This window comes from Chroicocephalus ridibundus, chromosome 18 (assembly GCF_963924245.1).
Source record: "Chroicocephalus ridibundus chromosome 18, bChrRid1.1, whole genome shotgun sequence".
In the NCBI taxonomy this organism is placed as follows: Eukaryota; Metazoa; Chordata; class Aves; order Charadriiformes; family Laridae; genus Chroicocephalus; species Chroicocephalus ridibundus.
Genome location: NC_086301.1, coordinates 1,621,807 through 1,644,405, shown reverse-complemented (window position 1 = coordinate 1,644,405; position 22,599 = coordinate 1,621,807). Strand labels below are relative to the sequence as shown.

The window sequence follows — 22,599 nt, the reverse complement described above, 5'->3', positions numbered from 1 at the left end:
GCGTTTCCTGAGGGCTGATGGGATTTTTTTGTCCTTCCTAATTCCATCCTGTTACTCTGTACTGAGTTGGACAGCCCTAACAGCAAACACAAACCTGGGCTCATATTCCGATGACATGAGGGAGTGCAAGTGTCCTCAGAGTGAACTATGTAGGAGCTTAAACAGGTCTTGAAGCATTGCAAAGAAGTATTAGAAAGGAAATGGGGGGTTGGACTAGATGATCTCCAGAGGTCCCTTCCAACCCTATGATTCTATGAAATACATTAAATTTATATCCTGAGCACCTCTAATTGTACTTACGGCTTTTTATTAGACACTCTTTTGCAATTATAGCTAGCAAAGATCAGCAGTAGAGAAGCAGGAGTTTCCTTCATTTTTCAGTTTAAAAAATCAACGTAGAAATTCCTCCTTTTGTTTTTTTGGTGAAGGAAATTTATTTAATTTAGAGTGAAAAGTCTTTGACATGCTACATGTTGTAATAAAGACAAAGAACTAATGATAACACTTCCAGTTACCAATAGCCTTTTTCTCTTCACATATCTTGCTATTGAAACTGAACTTTGCCAATTAAGTTTAATAGCAATTATTAGGACTGCTGTATTTGACATGTGATGAAAAAGGTATATTTCCCTCTAATAAAAATAGAGTCCTACTGCATTTGAAAATAGAATGAATAAGATATCTATTCTTCAGTTATTTCTGCTCTGATATACATAACCATAGGCAGCATAAAGAAAAAAGAATGACTGCATTGAAGCCTGAGTGACAGATGAATACTCAGTGATTAAAAAAGCACTTAAGAGACAGTTACATCAGTAACTTTGATGAGAATTTGCCCAAAGGCAAAGGTTTCCAGCCAGCTATAAGCTTCTGCAAAATCAGCTTCATGAACGTATAGTTTTAAATTTATGGGAGATGCTGTGAACTGCAGCAGTTCTTTCTCTTAGTGCTTTCATTAATGTAGGAGAAACCTCAGAAAGTTGGAGGTAGAAGATTTGTTTGCAAGAAGGCTGATTTTTTTAAAAGGGTTTCCTTTTGACGTTCCTATTTGTCCGAGGTTGTGACACAAATCCTAAAAAAAATAAATGAAGATACTTACAGAACAAAGGGTTCTGGCCAGTTTTGATTTCAGACTGCAGACCCAGAGAGGGACCACAGTGTGCCTAATCCACGTCAGTCCAATGGCTCCTTCTCTCTCAGCAAGTATTTGTCATGTTTTTTGTTGCTTCAAGCTAGCAGTCGGTTTAGCAGAGTGTGGATAAGAGTGAAAAGGGCAAAAGTAAATTCAGATGTAAAGGCCTGATTGTCCTACTTGGCAGATTAAGGAAGGTGAGGTTCCACACCAACTCCACGTACCCAGGAGCCCAGACAGGGGAAAGTATCTTACACGATTTGCGCTTTATTCTTTCACGTTAAAATAAGAAGTGTCTGAGAGACTCTCCTACCTGGGCCTAAGAGAGCAAGAGCTTCTCAGAGCAAAAGCCTCTGCTTAAAATGGGTTGTCGCAAAAGAGGAATATAATAGAAGAGCATAACTAGTCTAAGAGGCATTGCCTACAATCGCAACCGGGCTGTGGTCATGTTAATAAGCTTTAGCAGATGCATAATGTTTTACGTTTTTAAAGTGCCATGAAAACGATAATTAACTAGAGTGATAATTAGTATTGTGGTTTCTTGACAGTCTATGTCATGTCAGTGGGTTTGTTTTGCTTTGCGTTAATACTTAATGGTATAATTGATTATGGCTTCTTCCCCTGCTCTCCTCTTTGTTTTATCATTTTCTCTCATAAACAAGTGCCTGAAAATTAATTGTACACTCAGTATAGTTCCAGTCTTATGCTCTCTCACCACCATTCATTCTCTCTTGGTTGTGATTGCCACCGGCACGCCAGTTCTCAGCTGACTGAAGAACACGGGCAAGCCAGCAAAGGGGCCCAAGGGAGAGGGGCTGCGTAGCTTCTCTTATTCTTTCCTTTAGAGATGCATTTCATTCTTTCAGGCTACATGCTGTTGCAAGAGTCATTTGCCATCAAGTAAACGGGTGGCAGACTTGGGAGTATTTGGCTTTCACAAACCACAGCGCCACTCAAATATGGCTCTGTATGCAGAAGTATAGAACTCTTTTGTACCAAACGACATGCTAACGGCAGCAATTTGAAAAGTAGCTCAGCTGCAATTATGTTTCTCTTGTATATAGTGACATAAAAGCTTTGGATTTACATCCTGCTTTTACAATTGCCTGCTCTTCTTAGTACTGTCCTCCTGTCGTCCTTCAGAAATACGGGTTTCATTACGCTTTGATGGAGTTTATTAGTGTGACACCCATGACGTTGTTGCAGCCTCATTCTTATGCTTGGGAATGAACAGTTCACCTATGTAGTTTTGAAAACAAAATTGGGGTCCTTTCACTCTTGATCCCTCTATTTAAAGGCCAGCTTTTCAATGCAATTGGATTTAGTAAATTAGTCCTCTGAACAACAGTGCATTTTCAAGTTAGCTTGTCATCTGCTATCATGTCGATTTCCTGGAAAAATCCGACCAACTGTTAGCAAATTAAAAATGCTTTTGTTTCGAGAAATTCGGGAGGCCTTGAAATAGCCGATGTCCAGGCTGCTAAACCTTCTCTCTCTATCCCCATTCACCAGAAACATTCAGTACTGCAAAAGAAAACTGGGTCACCTACCTCCAGATAGACCACCCAAGGCATGACCAGGGTTGCTACCAAGAGATCTGCCACTGCCAAACTCACGATCAGGTAATTAGTGGTAGTCTGAAGGGCTTTTTCCCTGGACACAGCCATACACACCAGCACATTGCCAAAAACGATGACAAAGATGAGGAGGGTGAGCAGCATGGCATAGTAGTTATACTGAGGCTTCTGGTCTGCATCGGACTCGTTGAGCGGCTTGCTCCAGTTCCTGTCACCAATGTCACCGTTGTACCAAGAGAGGTTTAGGGGATCCATGGACGTAAAAGTGCCAGGTTCCAGCTCCACCCTGACACAAAGATGTTGAAAAGACAGTCAAAGGCCAACATGTAAAATAACAATAAAACAATTACACATGTGCTAGCTCATTCTTGGGATTCTCTGGAGCCTGTTCCCCTACCCTGATTTCCTGTGTGCAAATGGTTGATTGACTGGAAATGCGATGAAGACCTAGAGAGGAGGCTGAACTGATGGTCAGATACCTAGGCAGGGATTCAAGAAGTTAGTTTCTATTTCCAGTTCATCCACCAGATTTCTCTGGTCAAAGATATCGGCTACTCTGTGTTGCAGCCGATTCACCCAGAGTGCCCGGGACTTTTGCGTCTGTTCCCTGACAATCCCTAACTGCTAACTGCTCCATGTTAGGCGGGCATAGTTCAGGGCAGATATGCCATCACTCACTTTGTTTATTTGTCATGTGCTCCATGGGGCTTTGGGCTGTGTTCCTTTTTCCCCCTTTTTTTTCCTTTGCTTTTCCTTATTTTTTTTTCTCCAGCAGGGAAATAAAAAAAAAACCAAACCAAAAAAACCCCTATGAACCCAATTGTGATGATAATGAAAGCTGACAGTAGCAGTTTTGAAGTCAGGGCTGGTCTGTGCCTGCCTTCCGCCATTCCCTCAGTGAGGTTGCAATGCAAAGGGGAACATGGAACATGGTGGGGGCATGACTGGGTGCCATCCCACAGCCCAGCCTCTGCAGCTCCTGCCACTGGGAAGACAGGTCTCCTTGGAAATCTGTGGCATCATGCCAAACCATCACTTCTTCCCTGGCCAATGGCCGCATGCTGTGCACAGGTTCAAAGGTAGCTTATAACAAATCATGGTTTTTCCTGTAGAGTGTCCTAGAACCTATTTAGGCTTTTGTGTTTGTTTTATCCAGGCATAGCAAAGGCAACTGCAAGTGTCTTTTAGTCTTTTGGATTTTTTCTGTCTCCCAGGATTGCTTCTGTGCTCTGCTTCCGTAGCTGGGCCGTTTTCGGCACATGGTGAGGGGGCTGTCTCCAAGAGGCCTTCCTTTGGTTTCCACTGGCTATGGATCGGGTCCCAGGCTCACAGGCATTTCTTATGGATGACGAGGAAGAAGAATGAAAGTGAACTGAACAAAGATGAGGAAACAATATTCCAAAGAACTGTTGCTGTCTGGATATAGAGGTTTGTGAGTTATTAGCTGCAAATGCAGGCAGCAAAAAGCTACTCTCTACCAAGGGCGATGTATAAACAAAGCTAACGCTTGGGATGTGGTGCGTGAAGGGAAGGTTATGGTTTCTGCTCTGATGATAGACTACAGCAGAACTGATATCTCTTAGGTCATATTTCTGTATGGTGCAGGCTATTGAAGGTGCATGAATGTCCATGAGGTTATATGGATTTTATGGCAACAGGTGATGCAAAGCAGTGGTATCAGGACTGCATACCCCTAGATCATTGGCATCCAACTGCACATATGTCCACATTGTAAGAAACTGGCTAAAAGTTAAGCTGCATCATGCAGGCCTTGTCAGCAGGTTGTCTGTATTGGGGTTTTTGTCTGGTGCCAGCGTATGAAAAACAAATTTTATATTTGCAATGAGACTGTAGTTTATTTGGCCTCAGGCTCTGGCATACTGGAAGGACTTTCCTGGCTGTGCGGTCTTGCTTAGGTTGGGCTCACTAAAGAGCTCCCAGGGCAGGATTTGTGCAGTGGGTGCTTGTGACGGTTGGCATCATCATCTGGGTATTTCCACACCATGTCTGGGTCCTGCTGGAGTTTCTACACACTTCAAAAAAGAAAGAATTGCCACACAATGTGTGTTTGCTGAAGGAGTAGGGACTAAAATATGAGTATTGCCTCAGTGTGCAGATCATCCCTGTTCTCTGCATAACTGAGCCGGCAGTACAGGCAGAACTGGACATGCTCAGATCTGACTGGCGTGCACCTGAGTCTGCCTTTCAGAGAGCCACAAAGGCCACGGGGAGGGGAGCACTGAGCTGATTTTCACTGTGTGAGCTGATAGGTCCCCTGAGCTCACCAGAACCATTAATGCCAGATGCTCCAAGGATGAGCAAGTGGAGTAGTCTGATAATAACAGCAGGACTCTGGTGTACAGCAGAGGCAGACAAATGCTAACTTCAAATCATAGCTGTGCCACTGAGTGAGGTGAAACAGCTCTGTCCCATTTGTTGAAACGGAGCTGCTTTGTCAGCTGGTAAATGAGTGTGGTGAGGCCAGCAAAAACAGAGTTGTCATACCCGAACTGCACCCACAGCTGCGGAGGGTCTCTGAAATGGTATAATCCACATCGATCATTTCAGCCCCTTGCCAGGATTGGTTGTGTGTTTAAAAGCAAAGTATCGAGGTCTGTACCTGGGCCTGAAGTAGTCATTACATCAAGAAATGGTGACATATCAGAGACCATGATCAAAGAGTAAAGGCAAGAGTTGCGTAAAAGCAACTGGAGATTTTGGCTACTTTGATTTTGAGGTTTCTGGTTTGAGAGGTTTTGAAAGGGCTTCATTCACTGCTCAGCACTTCCTAAAAGCAAGTATTCCGTGTTTCTCAAGCTGTATCTCCATAAAGACCACTGCGATTTGAAAACCTGGCCATGTTCTCAGACATCCTAAACCAGGGCATTTAATTTTCTTAATAAAAGAAAAAGTGAATTCAATTTATTAAACCATGTAAGTGATCAAAATAGCAAAACATTTGCAAATATCAAATTCACCCGGGAACAATGGTTTCTTTATGTTTCACTGAGCTTTTGTGTGCTTTTCTCATTCAAAGAACAATTTGTATAATAATCCTTGGAAATTTGTTGCATATGGGTCCTTAATAGCTGATAATTCAAAAAGTGTCTGTCTGACAGTGCTATCAGCGGCACTTGATAGCTCTACAAATGTCTTCTTAGAAACTGTCAAAGTGTCAGAAATTAATTAAATGTTAGCTTATGTGACTCAGAGTGAAGGGGGAAAATCAATGCTAAATGCAGCAACCGTTTTTTCTTTTCTCCTGATGCCCTTTGATAATGCAAAACTCTCTAGAGAAGGCAGAAACATGCATAAAATGCAGGATGGAAAAAAAAAGCAGGAACATGGAAAAATATCTTAAAAGAATAAAAGGAGTGGAATGATTTGATATCTGCAGGATCAGCCCCTTGGTCCTGTTCTGGCTCCTTCTGAGCTCTGACTGCAGTTCACAAAACAGAATTGTGCTTCACGGGGAAAAAGCTAGAGACAGGGGTGAGGGATGTACACGGGAAATCTAGCCCTGCTCATTTTACAGGCCATTGCAACTCAGTGGTGGAGTTGGAAGAACTATATACAGCTAATCTCTCATGTCCATCTATTGGGCGTTTACTTGATGGGGGTTAGGGTGGATATAGAAGGCCCTGGATAAAGCGAGCAAAAATCCTCTTCTGTTCCCTTCTGCAGCTTCTGCAAGGTTTTTTTTTTTTCTTTCAGTAGACCTGCTTTTACAGCAATAATTTTTGTCTTTTCATGCAGTTGATCATCATGAGGAAAGTTAAAAGATTACATTTGAACATTGTAAAAATGAAAAGGGTTTGGTGTTTCTATTTAAAAAAAAGTTTTAATTTGTGAAAATGAAACACAAAAGAAGTTCCAAATGTTTTGCATGAAATAGGGAAACAAAAAGACTATGTAATTTGTGATCTTGCAATTAAAGTCTGTATCTGGTACATATCCATATGGTACTGGTACAAAACTACAACTACATGGACAACTCTGTTAATTCCTAACTTTTGAGAGTTTGAGTTTTCAGTCCTAAAAATAATCTTAACTTCTCCAGCCACAGAACTGGCATCACTTGGAAGCATTATGGTGGCCATTAGAGTGTCTTGTGAGTTTTCAGTACTGCTTTAATAGCACTTATTATTTTACTGCTGACGGTTTCTCAGTAGAGAAGAAAGAACTGCTTTAAAAGGTGACTAGAAAATAAAGTGATTTTTACTGTGTTTGACCAGGGACCTGCATTTTCGTATGGAGGCAAAGGGAAGGGATCATAAATGCAGAGAAAAAGTAGTACAAATAGCACCTCGCTATGCCCTGACCTGTGGGATCTTGTTGAGTTTCTCTATCCCTGTAAACAAGGCAGAACAGAGTCTCAGTTTTAGCTGAGGCTTTGGATGCAGATGTGGGTAGAGTCCTGAAATGGAACAAATTCCTTTGTGAATTAACTACAGTAAAGCCACTTTAATTCCCATACAGAGTCCACGCAGATTTTTAGTGTGGCTGAGCTAATCCAGATGCGGATTTACTGAGAGGTCAAGGGCAGGACAAAGCAGCAAGGTTGCAGCCCTGTGTGTGATGCCAGCAGTGCAGCAACATGCCTGCATCGCACCGAGCATCTCTGCTGCTCTCCCCTGCCGTCGGGTCCGGTCCGCACCCGAGGCTCTGCTAATCCCCCTTACGTTAACTTGCTTGAGTGCCCCTGGTCAAGCATGGCCTAACTGGGAAGCAGTCTGCCATCCAGAGGAAAACAGCCTCTCTCAACAGGTTCCCATGCGTTCCAGTTGTCTTCCAGCAACTGGAGGAAATCTGCTGTCTGGCTGCTACTCCCTGCTGGAAATGACGGGGAAAAGGGAGCCAGGACAGATGCTGTGAATGCAGAGCCAGATCTTTTCTCTCCTTTGTAGTTAACTCCCCCTTCTTTTCAGAAAGCAAACTGAAAAATATGTTTGTTTGCAATGCCGGTATTTCTCCTTGGCTCCTCATGATTGATCATCTAATTACACTTGTGGCAAAAAAGCATGACATCTCCCTGGCAAATGTGTAATGTTCACAACTGGCAGCAGCAAAACTGTTTGTCTTTCTGGCAAGATCTGAAACATGAAATGTGTATTAAGCAGAGATGGATGTACCAGACAGCTCACCAGAAAGCAGAAGGTAAAAGGCTCCAGCGGAAACTCATACCTAAAGCTTGCCTGCATTTGAATAGTATCCCGGGGCTGCCCTCGGCTCTTCCTAGTGCTGTGCTAGGTTAGAGATACTCTGATTCAGTGCAAATGCCTTTTTTTTTTTTTTTTTTTTTTTTTTCTTTCAGAAATAGCAAAGGTGTAACACACTTTTAGGTTTTTACTCTGCTTAGAAACACCCTCAGGGATAAAATATTCGAAGGCCTGATCCTGAGCTAGCATCAGTGTCTAGCAGACCCTTTGATGCATGTCACTGCAGCATCTGGTTTCTGTTTGGTAAAGATCTGTGGCCTTTGGAGCTAATCTGGGCTGCTAATCTTGGGACTCCTGATTCCCAGAATGCCTCTGACTGAACTCTCTGTAGACCTAACAGGAAAACAACAGCGAAAGCCGCCAGCGACAATATTCTGATGGCAGATCCACCGTTTCCACAGCAGCCTCAGAACAGTCTCTATCTCCCTTTCCCAAGGTATTTCTTGCGTGCAGTTCTTGCCAGATCACCCGTTTCCTTCTAATTGCTGCTACCCAGACGTACCCACCAGGTTACTGAAAGTCTAGCCTAGGACTGTGTGAGAAAGGTGTTTAAAGACAGATTTGCTCCAAAGGCATTTCTGTTTCACAGAAATCAATGTCTAAGTGAAATTTGCACAGTACAGTGCCTCCCTGAATATTGTCATTTTCCTCTGAAATCCTGGAATCAATGGGCCACAGGAAAGCTGTCAAACTGACATCCCTTCTGCCCTGAAGATGCTTCTTGATGCTGTTTACTTGGCTCCGCTGAGAATGTGACTGAGGCATTCCCATCAAGGGAAATAACATATTCTTTGGGAGTAGGGAGGTGGTGGAAGAGAAAGGGAAGGGGAAAGCGTGTTTGAAGTTTCCCTGTTCAGGAGCTCTGTGCAAAGGAAAGCAGCTTCTGGAGTAATTTCACTATTTTCTTTATGTAAACCCAGAATTTATAATTGGTGCTGTGAATTCCTCGTCATGGCTCGCTGGAGAGCAAGGAAGGTGTGTAACAGCTAGCAGTGAGTAAGAATCTCTTCCCATCCAGTTCTGCGCAGGGGACAGTGCCTGCAGACATTGAGAAGCACAAGGAAAGGTCAGGAATTAGGAAAAGATGGTAAATTCCATCTCAACCTGAGGACCGTAGTACCTACTGCCTCTGCTAACGCTGACGAAAAATCCCAGCCACTGGCATCTGACACTCCAGGATCAGCTGATGCACTGAACATAATAAGTGAAGTCTTAGTGGCTCTAAATACACCCGACTCTCCCAGGCACTGAGTAGTACATGCAAATACAGCAGGGATTTGACAGTCATGACTGATGAGGTCCTGGCAGTAATTACATTTGGAGCAGTTTTGAGCACTGACTGTATCTCTTCAGAAGGCAGTACTGGGCAAACTTAACTTTCAACGCTCCTTGCGTTTTCTTAGTGGTAAGTCAGTCTCTAGTAGTAAGTAGACTACACAAGCAGTAGGCTTAGCTACCTCTGCACCTAGAGGTACAGAAATTAGAGACAAAGATCCGGACAAGGCTGGGTTTTTTTGGAGGCGCTGAATTCTATCTTCAGCACTGTGCAACCTTCGTATCTACCCAATACAACAGTTCTTCCCATCAGCTCCTTGCAAAAGCCTCCTGAAAAGCTTCCATTGTTATTTGAAATACAAGTGCAAGGCCACAGTTATTGCTCACTTCGGATTCAGAAACATTTCTGCATTTCACTTGGTCTTGCGTAATACCTAATTGGATCTTCCTACTAGAAAGCGTGCATATGTCCCCCTGGAGTGTGTTGTAAAGCACCTAATCTAAGCACTTCCTCCTGTAAGTGCTCAGAAGTGCTATTAGCACGGGTTTTGGATATAATACACTCCTGCCACATAGGCCTTTGAGTCACTGACTTTAACCGTTCTCATTGATGCCACAATATTTTCTATTCACAGCACTTTACTTCTCAATAATTGCATTGTTCAGAGCACTCTGCACTGATTCTGTCATGTGAATCACCTCCCTAACTGCAGCACAGGGACAGAGGTGAAGAGCAGCACAGCAGCCTGAGCTTCGCTCTCTGGAATGCAGAGAGAGTTTCCTTCCTGTGGGACTTGGTGCAGGATGATCTTATTGCAATAGCTTTGTAACCCAAGAACTGTAAGGCTGACGCCAGGTTTTAATGCAGATGCTCTGAAACTTTTGGCTTCAAGAAATCACTTCTCACTTCTCCGTATGTGGTATTAGTGCATTAATCATCCCTCTTTCCCCCTGATGTCGTGAATTTTCGCCTGAGTTTGAAATTGCATTGCAGGGAGGAGAGGGAAGATGTTTTTCTTTTTCCCAGAACACTTGCCCATTATCCCTGGGTACAGTGCTGATGGAGCAAAACGTTTCCCAGGACTGCTGTGCTATAGGCAGCAGGAGCACAAAGGGAACAGTGTGTTACTGCCCTCCCTATTGGAAACCAGCGCACACATTAGTCTGGACCATTTGGAGAAGGATGTTCTAAGGCTGAATTTCACTGGGAATTGACTGCCTCCTGCTTTCACGTCCTTTGGAAATCTCACCCATAATTAGAGGCTTGCAAGGTTTTTTTGCAAGTCCTAATGGAAGGGAAGAATTCAGTGATATCTTCCCTAGAGGTGGAGAAATGCACACTTAACTTGCTTTAGAATGTCTTCCTGCTAACAAAAAGCAGATTCCGTTTTAAAAAGGCCTTCTCTTTATTCAAGACCTACAGCTTGTCATAGGGTTTTATCAGAAATTACTTGGAATTTTCTGGTCGTAACGTTTTCTCATTCTAATATGTTAAACAGTCAAAACTAATAACTTTTGCAAGGAAAAGTTGTAGCGGGTTGGGGTTTTTTTGTGGTTTTGTTTGTCTGTTTGTTTGGGTTTTTTCATAAATGACCTTTTTAGGATCTATCAGGATTTCAAACCTGTTCAAACGTCTCACATCAAAATGAGAAAAAAATAAAAAATATACAATAACTGTTTACTCTGAAATTGTAGTTAAATTATGCCCTTTTCTTTGAAAAGATCTAACTTCAAACATTTTAATTACCCAAGTTTGGAATATATTTTGCAAACAATTTTAGAAAGCCCAGAACCATTTCCCCTTAAAATCAGGTTTCCAAGACTTCTAGCATGGGCTCTTAAATGGCAGCAGCTGTCAGAGCATGTGGTCTCACTGCTAGCCCTCCTCAAAGGAGACTCGACAAATGCACAGACAGTCGTCTTAAATGTAGAAGGGCAGTTTACATCGTGATGGACTAGTTTTCCTTCCTGAATGGTAGGTATAAATAGTTTTCTCTGGCAATAATCTCCTTCCAGAAAACCCCATCACTCCCTCTACCCACCTGTAATTCAGAAGAGAGATTTGACTCCTGCCTGGCAGGCTGCTGGAGTAGAGCCATTGATTCCTATTGCTCTTCAAGAATATGTGGGTACGGGGCAAGCTTTAATCTTTTGAGCATTTGGCAGATGAAGCATTTTGCAAGCTGAAGCTACCTCAAATGCAGCCCACTTGAACAGTTCTCAGCTTGGTGGAAAGGATGGGCAGACAAGAACTTTTTTAAATCATTTCTGACTGTATGTGCTTTCAATTTTGGACAGCCAACCAGAAACATTACACAGATCTCAATTTTCAGTGTTTAAAGGTAAAGAATTTATTTCTTAAAAAACAAAAACCCATTCCAAAGTCTATGTTAGGCTCGTTTGAAAACAAATTGTGGAAACAATCAGATCTTGCGCTGCAGGATCTAATGAAATCTGTAACAGCTGCAGATAAGGTTGTGAATTAATAGCGTAGGTATTGCATATCACTTCGCTCCTGCGTTCTCACATGGAGATGGTGGCTGTCAGAGACAGGTCTTCTGACTAGAAAGACATTGGTTCTCATTAAGTCCTGCATTGCTATAGACCTAACATCCTCTTCTGTACAAAAGCCCTTTTTTTTCTTAATTGTTTTATATGTATCCTAATGCCAAAGCTCTCTGACTAGATCTCTGACTAATCTAATAAATTCCCAGTCTTATGATACTGGTGATCTATCTTCTTTTAGAATTTGTTATGTGCTTGAAATCATCCACCAATGTCTGCAAATAACCCTTAATCAGTACTAGAGCTACTTGTATTATTTTTCAGGAATTCTCTTCGCTCCCCATCCCCAGTAGTTACGTACAGAGGCAGTTGAAATTTAAACAAAATGTTTACTTTGAAGTACTGGTTAAAATGTGGCTAACGTTTAAGGATTTTTTTTAAATTATTTGGTTTATTTTGTTTAACGTTCACTGTACATTTTGGTGCTTGGCATTTGAAGAGTATAACTTAATTTGATTGCAGAAATAGATTATGTTAATTCCTTAGTTGAATAAACCTTTTTTTTTCCCTCCAGTCAGGCTTTCTGTGTTTATGAAGCCCCTAGCACAAAGATATTTTAGCTCAGAGTCTTTCAGCCAGACTTTATTAAAAGTAAATAATAATAATTCAGATTGAGGAGATCAAATATTTGCCTTCCACTTATGTCATCTAACATTCATTTAACACCTGCTCTTTTCATTGCCACTAAGCTTGTTTGCAAAAATGTTTGCCAAAAGAAGTGAATTCCAGAGGAGAGTTCCCTTCCCCCTTCCCTTCCCCCTTCCCTTCCCCCTTCCCTTCCCCCTTCCCTTCCCCCTTCCCTTCCCCCTTCCCTTCCCCCTTCCCTTCCCCCTTCCCTTCCCCCTTCCCTTCCCCCTTCCCTTCCCCCTTCCCTTCCCCCTTCCCTTCCCTTCCCTCTTTTTCAGGTTTTGTGGGTGTTTGCCCCAAACCATATATGACTAATATTTGCCACGAAGTCCCTTTTAATAGATTCTTTGTAGAAGATTTGATGAAGATGTGTCAATCAGCACAGCATTCATGTGACTCCTTCTTGCTCTAAGTGCCACTTTCCCTGTATTTGAAACTTCAGGAAAGCATCAGATGAATTACTGTCCTGTCCCTCTTGGCGAATGAGTGCAAATACAGGCCACAATCAGCAGAGGGGAGGCGAGGAGGCTCTATGCATTCCTCCTATACAGATCAGCCAGCACTCCTCAAATTTCAAATCCTAAGGATCTTTAATCATTTAATCCCTGACCCAAATCAGCTCCACTGTTCAGCTTAAATCCTGACTTTCAACACCCACCTCTCTCATCTTTGCAAGCACAATGTGAGTAGAAGAACACCTCTAGTTCTGGACCTATCCTTTTACATCTCCTCCCACAGAGTGGGGGAATTGGGCTGGATCATCAGCTTCTGTAAATCAGCGTCTGTTATCGTGGCCATAGTGCTGGAAAGGACTTGGAGAGTCCTGTGGTTCCTGCTCGGCACCATGGCCATTCCATGACAAGTGTTTGTCTGAACTTCCTGATCTAGCCTTCTTGAATGTCTCCTAGATATGCAAAATGGTTCATCACCTTTTAGATATGCAATATATATCTCCTCTCCAGTTTGTCTTTCCATTCTAATGCTGCTGCATCATTGTGTCCCCTCTTTGTTCAGTGTAGTCTCCCCACAGAGGCAGAAATTCACTATGCAACAGATCTTTTTCACTGTTACTTGTTGTGATACAAAAGTTCACGTTCTTGGAAGAATTATTACTCCTAGGAATGATTTTTCTTCCCGATGGGAGTTTTGTCATGGTTTCAAATGGATTTGGCCCTCAGCTTGTGTAGCAGAGGTAGCATATGCATTTGGAACTCAAGTAGGCATGTGAGAGAGCGAGCCACATGCAACGTTTCAAATAAAACTCACCTGAGAATGCCAGGGAACCAATTAAAAAAAAAAAAAAAAAAAAAGCAGAATATATATTTTACAGAGAGTGAGCTTGCAGAGAGTTATCCACTTGCCATTGGGACCCCTGGTGGGACCCATTTCCCGTTGTCATTCACGTTTCAGAGGCTGGGGAAATTTGCAGGCATGTCCTCCTGTGATGATGGTGCAGTGACTCCTCACTCACACCCCTCTTTTCCCTGGGGCACCTGAGGACAGCCACTCCCCTGTGAACGTACAGCAGGGAAGCAGACTAGAATGGAGCCGGGCATCCTTTCCCCCTAGCCTTTTGGCTGAGCTAATGAAAGATGCAATGTGACAAGAAGTGTCACATGAGATCAGATAAACCTATACGATGTTGATGTTGCCCCTGCCTGACTCACCATCAAATCCCTCATTGGGATCGCGAGAGTCAAGCACTCCCTTGTGCTCCTGCTGTAGCAATCCAGCATCTGCGCTCTCAGCACCCCGTGCTCAGCTTGCTTCAGAGCTGTGCCCTGATGTGCCTCTCATGGAGATGGAGGGGAGGAAGAGAAACTGGCCTTCATCTTGCCAGTGTTTGTGGGCAGGATTTTCAAGCACGTCTAAAGAACTTGAGTGTTTGTTCTTACTTGCTTTTACTTGTTGAAGCTCCTCAACATTCTGTATAGCCCATCTGGTTTTGGTTGCTACTTTTTGTGCCCTTCACCAGCTAAGAGATTTCAATGGTTTTATCCTGGTTTCTTGAAGAAAGATGCTCATCTAGGTACACTGCAGGGTCGGGGAAGTTTGTTGTCTATGCCTTTGGGGGGTATATTTTTCTCTGCCTGGCCTTTGGAGCTGTTTGACTGGTGCCTAAGAGCAGAGGGGTCTCCCGCTATGTATTAAGTTCTCCCATGTCTTGTGAAATTTGGCAGTGGAAGCAGAAGATACCCCACTTGCGTCTCTTCAAAGACCTCAGGCAATCTGTATGGGTGATTCAACCCACAGGTAAGTAGGTGTTTTGCTTTCATCGTGTGTGATACAACTTGTTTTCCAGGTGAACGCGTGGCTATTTTGCCTTATCCTGAGCTAAGATGTTAGAAAAGTGGTTTAAGACTTTAGCTGTCCTGTTTGTTTTCACTAGGCAGAAGGCACTGAACTGAACTTGTCCCATAGGCCTTCATTAAAATTCAGGCAAGCTCATTAGCATTCTGAAGTCTAACTACAGCACATGTGTGGGTTACAGCCTAAGAATAGGCCGGTCTCCCAGGTCTCTAGCCTGTTGCCAGAGTACCCCTTGCTCAGTTGAGGGCTTTGTTACTGTTAACATGTTACTGTTACTGTTAACATAACTGTTAACATACTGTTAACATTGTTAACATGTTACTGTTGTTCTTTCTGTTGCAGCAGTACTCAGGCCCCTTGGGAAGGGCTCCTGCTCCGCTCTGTGCAAACACCGAGCGGTTTCCCACACCAGCGATGCCTGGCTTGCTGGCAGAATTGATTTGCCCCAGCACCCTGGTCCTGCAGCCCCGTAGCCCTCCAGATCTACTGTCTGAGGCTACAAGTGGAAGGGGTGAACACAGCATCTGTGGATATTGTTTGCACCGACAGCTCCTCCAGTAGAATTTATCTGGGCTCAGCTGTCAGGTACAGTCAAAAAAAAGCTTGCAACTGTCAAAGCTGTAAAGAAGTACAATCTCTGTCTGGCAGGGCCCATTTCCTGCGGTGGGCACATCTGGCACCTAATAACAGTGAATACTTTGTTTTAGCTGAAGCTTTTAAGCGCAGACATTGCATACAGCATCCATAATGAACCCAATTCATAAAACCAGTAATCTGGACCTGCTCTAGTTATGAATTCCATATTGTTTCCATATTTCTCTTGTCCACAAAGTCATTAACCGAGCTCCAGAAAGTCATGAATATTTTCACCCTATTTGGCGGGGAGCAGATACTCTTTCAGATGAAACATTACAAGGAGCCACTAATGTTTTTAATTATGGAGTGCTAGGTACAAGTTATTGTGAAAGCTGAGGCAGGACTAAATCCAGTGCTATCTTCAGTGTCTGTTTAATTCATCAGCAATACAAATAAGGGGGTGCAGAAGACCGAAAGCAAAATGCGCGTGATCTTAACACACGTGCCCTACTTGCTGAAGGTGAAACAAGCACAGAAGTCCAGGAAAAACCTCCAGCAGGCACTGGCCTTTGTCTTCCTAAAAGAAGTGGATTGTAGCAGTGCAGAGGAGAGATGCTCATCCCGCAGACACAGGTCTCCTTCTTGAGCCTGTGGTTCTCTCCAAGAAAAAAAAAAATCACCATCTGTAAGTGATGTGATTTGCTCTGTAATCATGGGTCGCTGGTTTTGCCTACAATTTTAATTTCTCACCCACACCAGAATCAGACATATTCTTAGTGGTTAAGGTGCTGTCACACCTCACACGTTAAGGATGTCTCCAGAATGATATCTTTGTGGCAAACACTGAATGCTGATGGAAATGTCCGAGTTATTAAACTATCTCCTGCACATATTTAGTAATTGCTTTACTTTAACATTTCCTTTGCATGTTGGTTTTCTTTTTTTCATTCCTTTCCTAAAGAATGTTTATTGTCCCTACAACAATGTCTCTTATGCTAAGGTTTTGTGGGTATGATTCTGAGGCCTTCTGAATGAGAAATTCAATGGTAAACTGAATTGCAATATGTAGCCCCAAAGGATCTTAACCTTATTATTATCCCTTTTTGTCATTTTCTGTTACTGTTGTAATTTCCTATTTGATTCTTCCTTCCCACTGAGAAAAAAAAAAATCTACAGATAAACAAAAATAACACTTGGAAAAGATGACAAAGGAAACTGCAAAGAAATAGACATCATATGTACACAAACATCCTCCTACATAATGAATAACTGGACATCGTCATTGTATGCATTTCTCCCGTTATTAGTAAAATGTCTTTCAAAGGAAATGCATACGCTTGTACTCTAGAAAGACTATTTGGACTTTACTGGTGGTGTGGAACAATGGAATGGTAAAATGCCAGCGACAGAAATGATCTCTCCTCTAGGAACGTTGAACTCTGTCAGAAGCTCTGAAGCCAGAACTTTTGCAGCTAAACCAAACGTTAGTTAAGAAATCATTGAACTTGTATGGGGGTGGAAAAGAAAGAAAGAAAACTTATGAGTAAAGCAGTGACTTTCTGCAAAATACTGATTCAATTAACTTCCAATGGAAATAGTTTTGGCCATGAAGTTTTCAGCTAGCCCTAGTTCCTATAGCTTTTTGGAACCCATGCTGTGATTGGGGGTATCAGAATAAGATGTTTTAAAAGAGCGCTGCCTGTGTGTGCCTGAAATATGCAAACTTTAGCAATACACAGTTGTGTAAAGTTGACGCTACTTTATTTAAGCCAGTGAGCTACGTGCTGCTAGTTCAACACCCAGTCTTGTGTCTTGGGGGGCCTGGCCCAGCTCCCAGGGGAGCCCCTGAGAGTACCCCTGCCTTGCAATATACATGCCTGTATATCCCTGCTCAGAAATATCTATCGGCAGAACTCCAATGCCCAGCACTCAGTAACAGATAGGAAGGAAGCCCTGTAGTTATTAATAGATCACCTAAGCTCAGCTTCTTCAAAGTGCAGTGTGGACACTGAGCTAGAGCCAGGCTAACAGCCAGCGATGTGGATGGAAACTGCATGTGACCAAATGTGCTGATATTTACTCTCAGCCCTTGTCTTCAGTCTGGAACCGGATCCATACCCAGGGATCCCTTCCACCTGGCAACTCTATCTCTAGTAGTTGCGCCAGTGCTATCCTTGAAAATACTAAAGCCTACTTTACAACCAATTGCAAAATTTGAGGAAAAGACTGCTCTTTTTGTCTTGATTTCTGGAGAGGAAAGGCCAGGGGCAACCTAAAGTTCACTGGTATCTTTGTGTGCAGTTGTAAAATAATAATAATAACTGTAATGCTTTAATAACCTCCTGTTACACTGGCAAAGGTTTAGAATCTCCAGTCATGGATCACGACCAACCAGAGATATATGCTTTACAAATTAAAACACACCAATAATAAGGACATGTAGGAATGTTTACTAGCATGGAGATTCTGATGTTGACTTTTTGATTCCCTAGTTGGTAAGATAACTAAAACCCTCTAACTCTTACTGTCGGTTTGCCATTAAAAAAGTGCAAATAAGGATCTTACATGTGCCTAGCCCGTTCACTCAGAGTGATGGTGGGCTAAAGCATTCCTGTACAATGACAAACACATTTTTAAAGCATCCATAAGCTCACAGGGACAATAAATGATTCATGTGCTGGGGCCAGGGTGATTCTTGCTGTTTAATGATATATACAGGGGGTGGGGTGGTGTTTCTATTTTTAATGCTTTTTAAATTAATAAGATCTTTATAACCGTATATTTTCAAGCATGGGTGACTAAAATTTGACTCCTGAATCTGTGTGTAAATGTCTAAAGGAAAGAAAGCTGGCTGGAGGCACCTTGGTCTCTCTGATGTGGGAGAGCGCTAGATTCCCAAGCACGTAACTCAAAGGTATTCTTGCCTGGAGTGGTCACCAGAGAAAACAGATAAAAAGGTTAGAAATCCAGCTTCAGACTTCAGTAATCCCATAGATAATCACATTTTCCTGGACTGTCATACAAATATGTAAAAGCTTGAAATACACAGATACAGAGGTAAGTGGAGGTCAGAAGAGTGCTTGTTACAGACAGCACCTTCATTTGCTAAAAGTCCAAATTGCCTGAGATATCTAAATAGTGTTTGGGGTGAGGATTCGGTTTAGACAAGTAATTTGCAAGGTGTAATATATTAGGTAGTAAATTTAACTTTTCTGATACGCTATCTCAGCTGCCGCATTCAGGGGAGCATGATTCAAAAACCTGAGATGTTGGTGAAGAGTTCATTTTTCTATAAAGCTGCAAATTGCGCAGTGCATTCTCAATAGTGTTGATTTTGCTGATAGATCCCCAATGTTAGCAGTTGGCAACCTGAAGCGGTGAGCAAAATCAAATACATGTGTTTATCAACTAATAAGTGTTTTTCCAGCTCCTGGGACATACAGCTGAGGGTACAGAGCCTGAAATTTGGGATAAATAATGGAACACATACAGAAAGGAAGAAACAAATCAAAATTAATGTTAACAGCAAAGGCTGCACAATTGCAGTGGATTTCACTTAGTTCAGCAGGACTGGATTGCGCTCTGATTAGCTTTCCCCAGACAGCAGTACACAGGTTCAGTATGTTTATTTAGCTCCATTAGAAATGTGAAGCGTGGACGTCACTGTGATCATCCAGGCCTACCTACGGGGCTTAATACTGTGTTCTATTATTGACTGCTTTTATTGCTCCTTACAGCCTATCTTCTTTTCTCCAGTGCTACATAACACATAAGGCTGCATTTACATTTTCTGAATGGACTAATCATGGCTCTCCGCTTTGATAAAGAATGTGCAGCCTCCCACATAACCACATGGAAACCAAGAGGGAAGAGTAAACCAGAAATAAACCCGTTCCAGGGGGCTGACAGAAAAATACCCACCAAGATAATTGGGAGGGATGTACAGAGAAGAAGCAACTGAACACATAGTCACATCTTAAAAAACCTGTAATGCTAAAAATAACCAGGTGAAGGACAGCAAGAGAAAACATGATTGAAGCGGAACAATTGGTAGAGGAGTTAATAGTTATTAGCAATCATTTTAGATTGAATATAGGTTGGTTTTGTAACAGCACAAGGAATGATGCATTTGACAGGACTTAAACAATTGCCTCCCTCTTTCCCAAAGAATCTAGTTAGCAGCACCCTGGCACAAATTGATCGGTCTCGCGTGCTCCTAAAGAGTTAGCCAAAGCAAATATAGTTACTGAAAGTTTTTATTTGTAAAATACAATGAAGTTAGATCCCAAACAAATCTTTTGAAATCTTTCCTCCCTATATTCCAAACCTTAATATGTTTTAATGTTTAGCTGACTGCGTTTTCTCCTGTAGCCTTAAAAAAATAACCCTGAGAGGTCAGACAAAGTTCAACCAGTCCAGTATCTTTTCTCCAATGGTATCCAAAAGCTATTGCCTGGGCGAGAGTGCAAGAACAGAGCGAGTGTATATGACATTTTTGCAAGTACTCTCTCATCATCCAACTGTTTGCATCTCAGCTATATACTGAGCCAGTGTGGTTTCTGTGCACTTATTAACGATCAGGGGACTTCTTTCCTTTAGAATTGAAATTGCCTAGTGTCCCCTTGAAACCTAGGTCAACAACATTTAGGAACGTATAGCATCCAGATATCCCGTGGCAAGAAGCTTTACAGCTAAATTACACGTTATGTGAACATACTCCCTGCCCTATATCTCCTGGCATTGAAATGTCAGCTACGTGCATGTGAGAAAGCAAACACTCATTTCCAGATTTCCTAAGTGTTCAGAAGAAATTTGTGCAGAGAGGGTGAAATTGAAAAGCAGTTATTATGAAAGTATTATAAGGTTCATGAGTCAAATCCCTCTTATTCACATCTGAAGGGCTACAAATACTCGTGCATTTGAAGTTAAGCATTTTTCAAAGTTCTTTGTTGTTTTAGAGAATTTGTATGTACTACTCGTTAAAGAATATTGCTAGTGAGTAAAAGGGTATGTCTAGCACAAGGGTGTTAAGAAAGCGAATGCTTTGTAGAAATATAGAGCATAGGGCTTAGAAGCTTGTTCCGTGGCTTCTTTCACATGACAGAAATAACAATGTCCAAAGTTTTCCAAGTAACGTAAAATTCTGCTTTCTTCTGCAGGAAACTTGATTTTTGTTTCCATCCCAATATTCCCTGCAGTTTCAGAGGTAGCGTCAGAAGATAATTCCATATAATACCTTGGGTGCCAAGGATGAGAAAGCCTAGGGGTAAGTCAGTTCATACCTGGTCCTCAAGGTTTTTACAGTCACAAGGGCAATTTGGCTGTTACATAGCGTAGACCCGTATCTGTCCAGTAGGATTAAAATGACCCATTGGGTAGTAAGGGTTTTTAAAATATGGCGATGCCATGTGAATTTCTTTTTTGTATCCAGCGATGAACACAGAGGCATACCAGGTAATGATACTTTCTGAGAGTAAGTTGTGCCGTGGAAAGAGCAACTCTGTGGCATTTTGAGATGCATCAAAATGTAAGTATTATAAGCTCAAATTTGAATTCCAATGTTTAAGTAAACAGAGGATGGGAGGGTGGAGATTTGCTGATTTAATACAAAGGATGGATTTTAGAAGAACACACAGGAAATCATACTTTATGAGCTAGGCCTTTCTATTTCATTGAGGGGGCACATCTTAGTCACAGGTCCTCACCGGTCTGTGCCATTGTTCAGACCTTTCAACCTAGCTGCAGAACACTGCTGTTCTGTTCCAGTTGCACTTACCAGCGTGTTTGTAACTTGTGCTGTCAACTGACCAGTGCCTTGAGCCTTTGCTAACGGTAGTAATAGCCCAAGTCTGCTAGCCTGAGGGAGTATGAAGAAGAATACGTTGAACCAATGATGAAGTGCCATTAAAGGAAAAGCTGAGTATTTTTCCCAGGCGGGTGTCTTATACTTCAGCAAAGCTGGAAAAGATTAAAGTGCAATCTTTGTGCTTGCTGCCTTGCATACAAGCACTGCATGCAGAGTGAGTGTATGTCAAGCTGTGATTCCCTCATGAGAGGAGTGCACATATATAAATCATCTCTGCTTTGCAGATTTATGTGGATGTAACCTACTCACTTCAGTGGGCTTTGTGATGATTTGGGATTGGGGTGTGGGAGCAGTATGGGTGTGATGGATGCTCTGTGACCACTTATCTGATCTAAATCATGACCTAGCCTTTCATGCAGAACGTCAAAATAACACAGAAGTAAAATGTAAAGCAAAAAGGAACCTGTTTGGTCCTGGCTAAGATCTGTTAGCTACAAGATAACCTATAATAACTATATTAATAACTAACCCAGCTTCACCTGGCTTTCGAGGGTTCACTTGCTTCTCTCTAAAGTCCAAAACATGCACCTTTGCTTTATAAATGCTACAGTGTACCAAGTTGAGGCTCTTTTTTACACACATGCAATCTCCATGCACGTGCGCCCATGGAATTTATATGCAAACGTAATAGCATGGCAGATTTTGCACAACGGATTTATGCATTTGGGTGGTGTTTTGTGATATGTGACGCATCATGCAAGGCAATTCACTTAATGCATGTCAGATAACTGCTTTATAGCTATCTTTAGGAATATTAACTGAAAAGGCAAGGCCCAAAGTTACATCTTTGTAAATCTCCTGACATAGAGTTATTCCTCCTGACGTTACCATTTCAAATGGTCAGGAGATTTGAAGTCTGCCCTTCTCTTTCTTTCTGTATCGTATTTGCCTGTAACGCCATACGCTGTCTATGTAGGCAAAAGATAATCACACGGTACATAAATCAGTGGAAAGTACTTTTACAAAAACTCTGTTCAGAAGTATGGGAAGTAAGGAATAAAGGTTCTAATGTAACAGAATTTGTGTAGGATGAAAAAGAAGTTAAATGGAAAAAAACCCAAAGCAAAACTACAGAGACAGTGCTCTTTACACTTCTTTGATAGAGTTAGCAATATTGTCAGTAGAATGTTTCTTCTGTATTGCTACAAGCAATTCACGGGCTTTTACTTTGAAAGAAATAAAAACCCATAAGCACAGGATTATGAGTTTTTAAGCCCATTTTGTGGTTAAAGAAGAATAATTACATGAAACACTGAACATGTAGGAAATATAACCCACACTATTTTGCAGTGAATTGCATGTGTAACCTATTTGACCAGTTATATTATAATCTTGAGGCTTGTTATTTGTAAAACAATAAAGCTATTTTTCTTTTTGACTTTGAACTCTACTTGAAGAGCAGTGATTCGTGCTCCACATGCTGTTAGCTCTATAGCTCCATGCTTTGCATGT

At 42.0% G+C, this 22,599-nt stretch overlaps 1 protein-coding gene across 2 annotated transcripts in view; it reads right to left on the bottom strand.

Annotated features, from left to right (window-relative positions):
- The window catches only part of LOC134525007 (D(2) dopamine receptor), a 33,354-nt gene that overhangs the window by 9,172 nt on the left and 1,583 nt on the right, over positions 1-22,599 (bottom strand). For both annotated transcript variants that reach the window (XR_010073661.1, XM_063355409.1), the window contains exon 2: positions 2,683-2,995. Coding sequence is in view for 1 of the 2 variants with exons in the window: in XM_063355409.1 (XP_063211479.1) it covers positions 2,683-2,964 (282 nt within the window). In the remaining variant the exon portion in view is untranslated. The remainder of the gene's footprint in view (positions 1-2,682; positions 2,996-22,599) is intronic.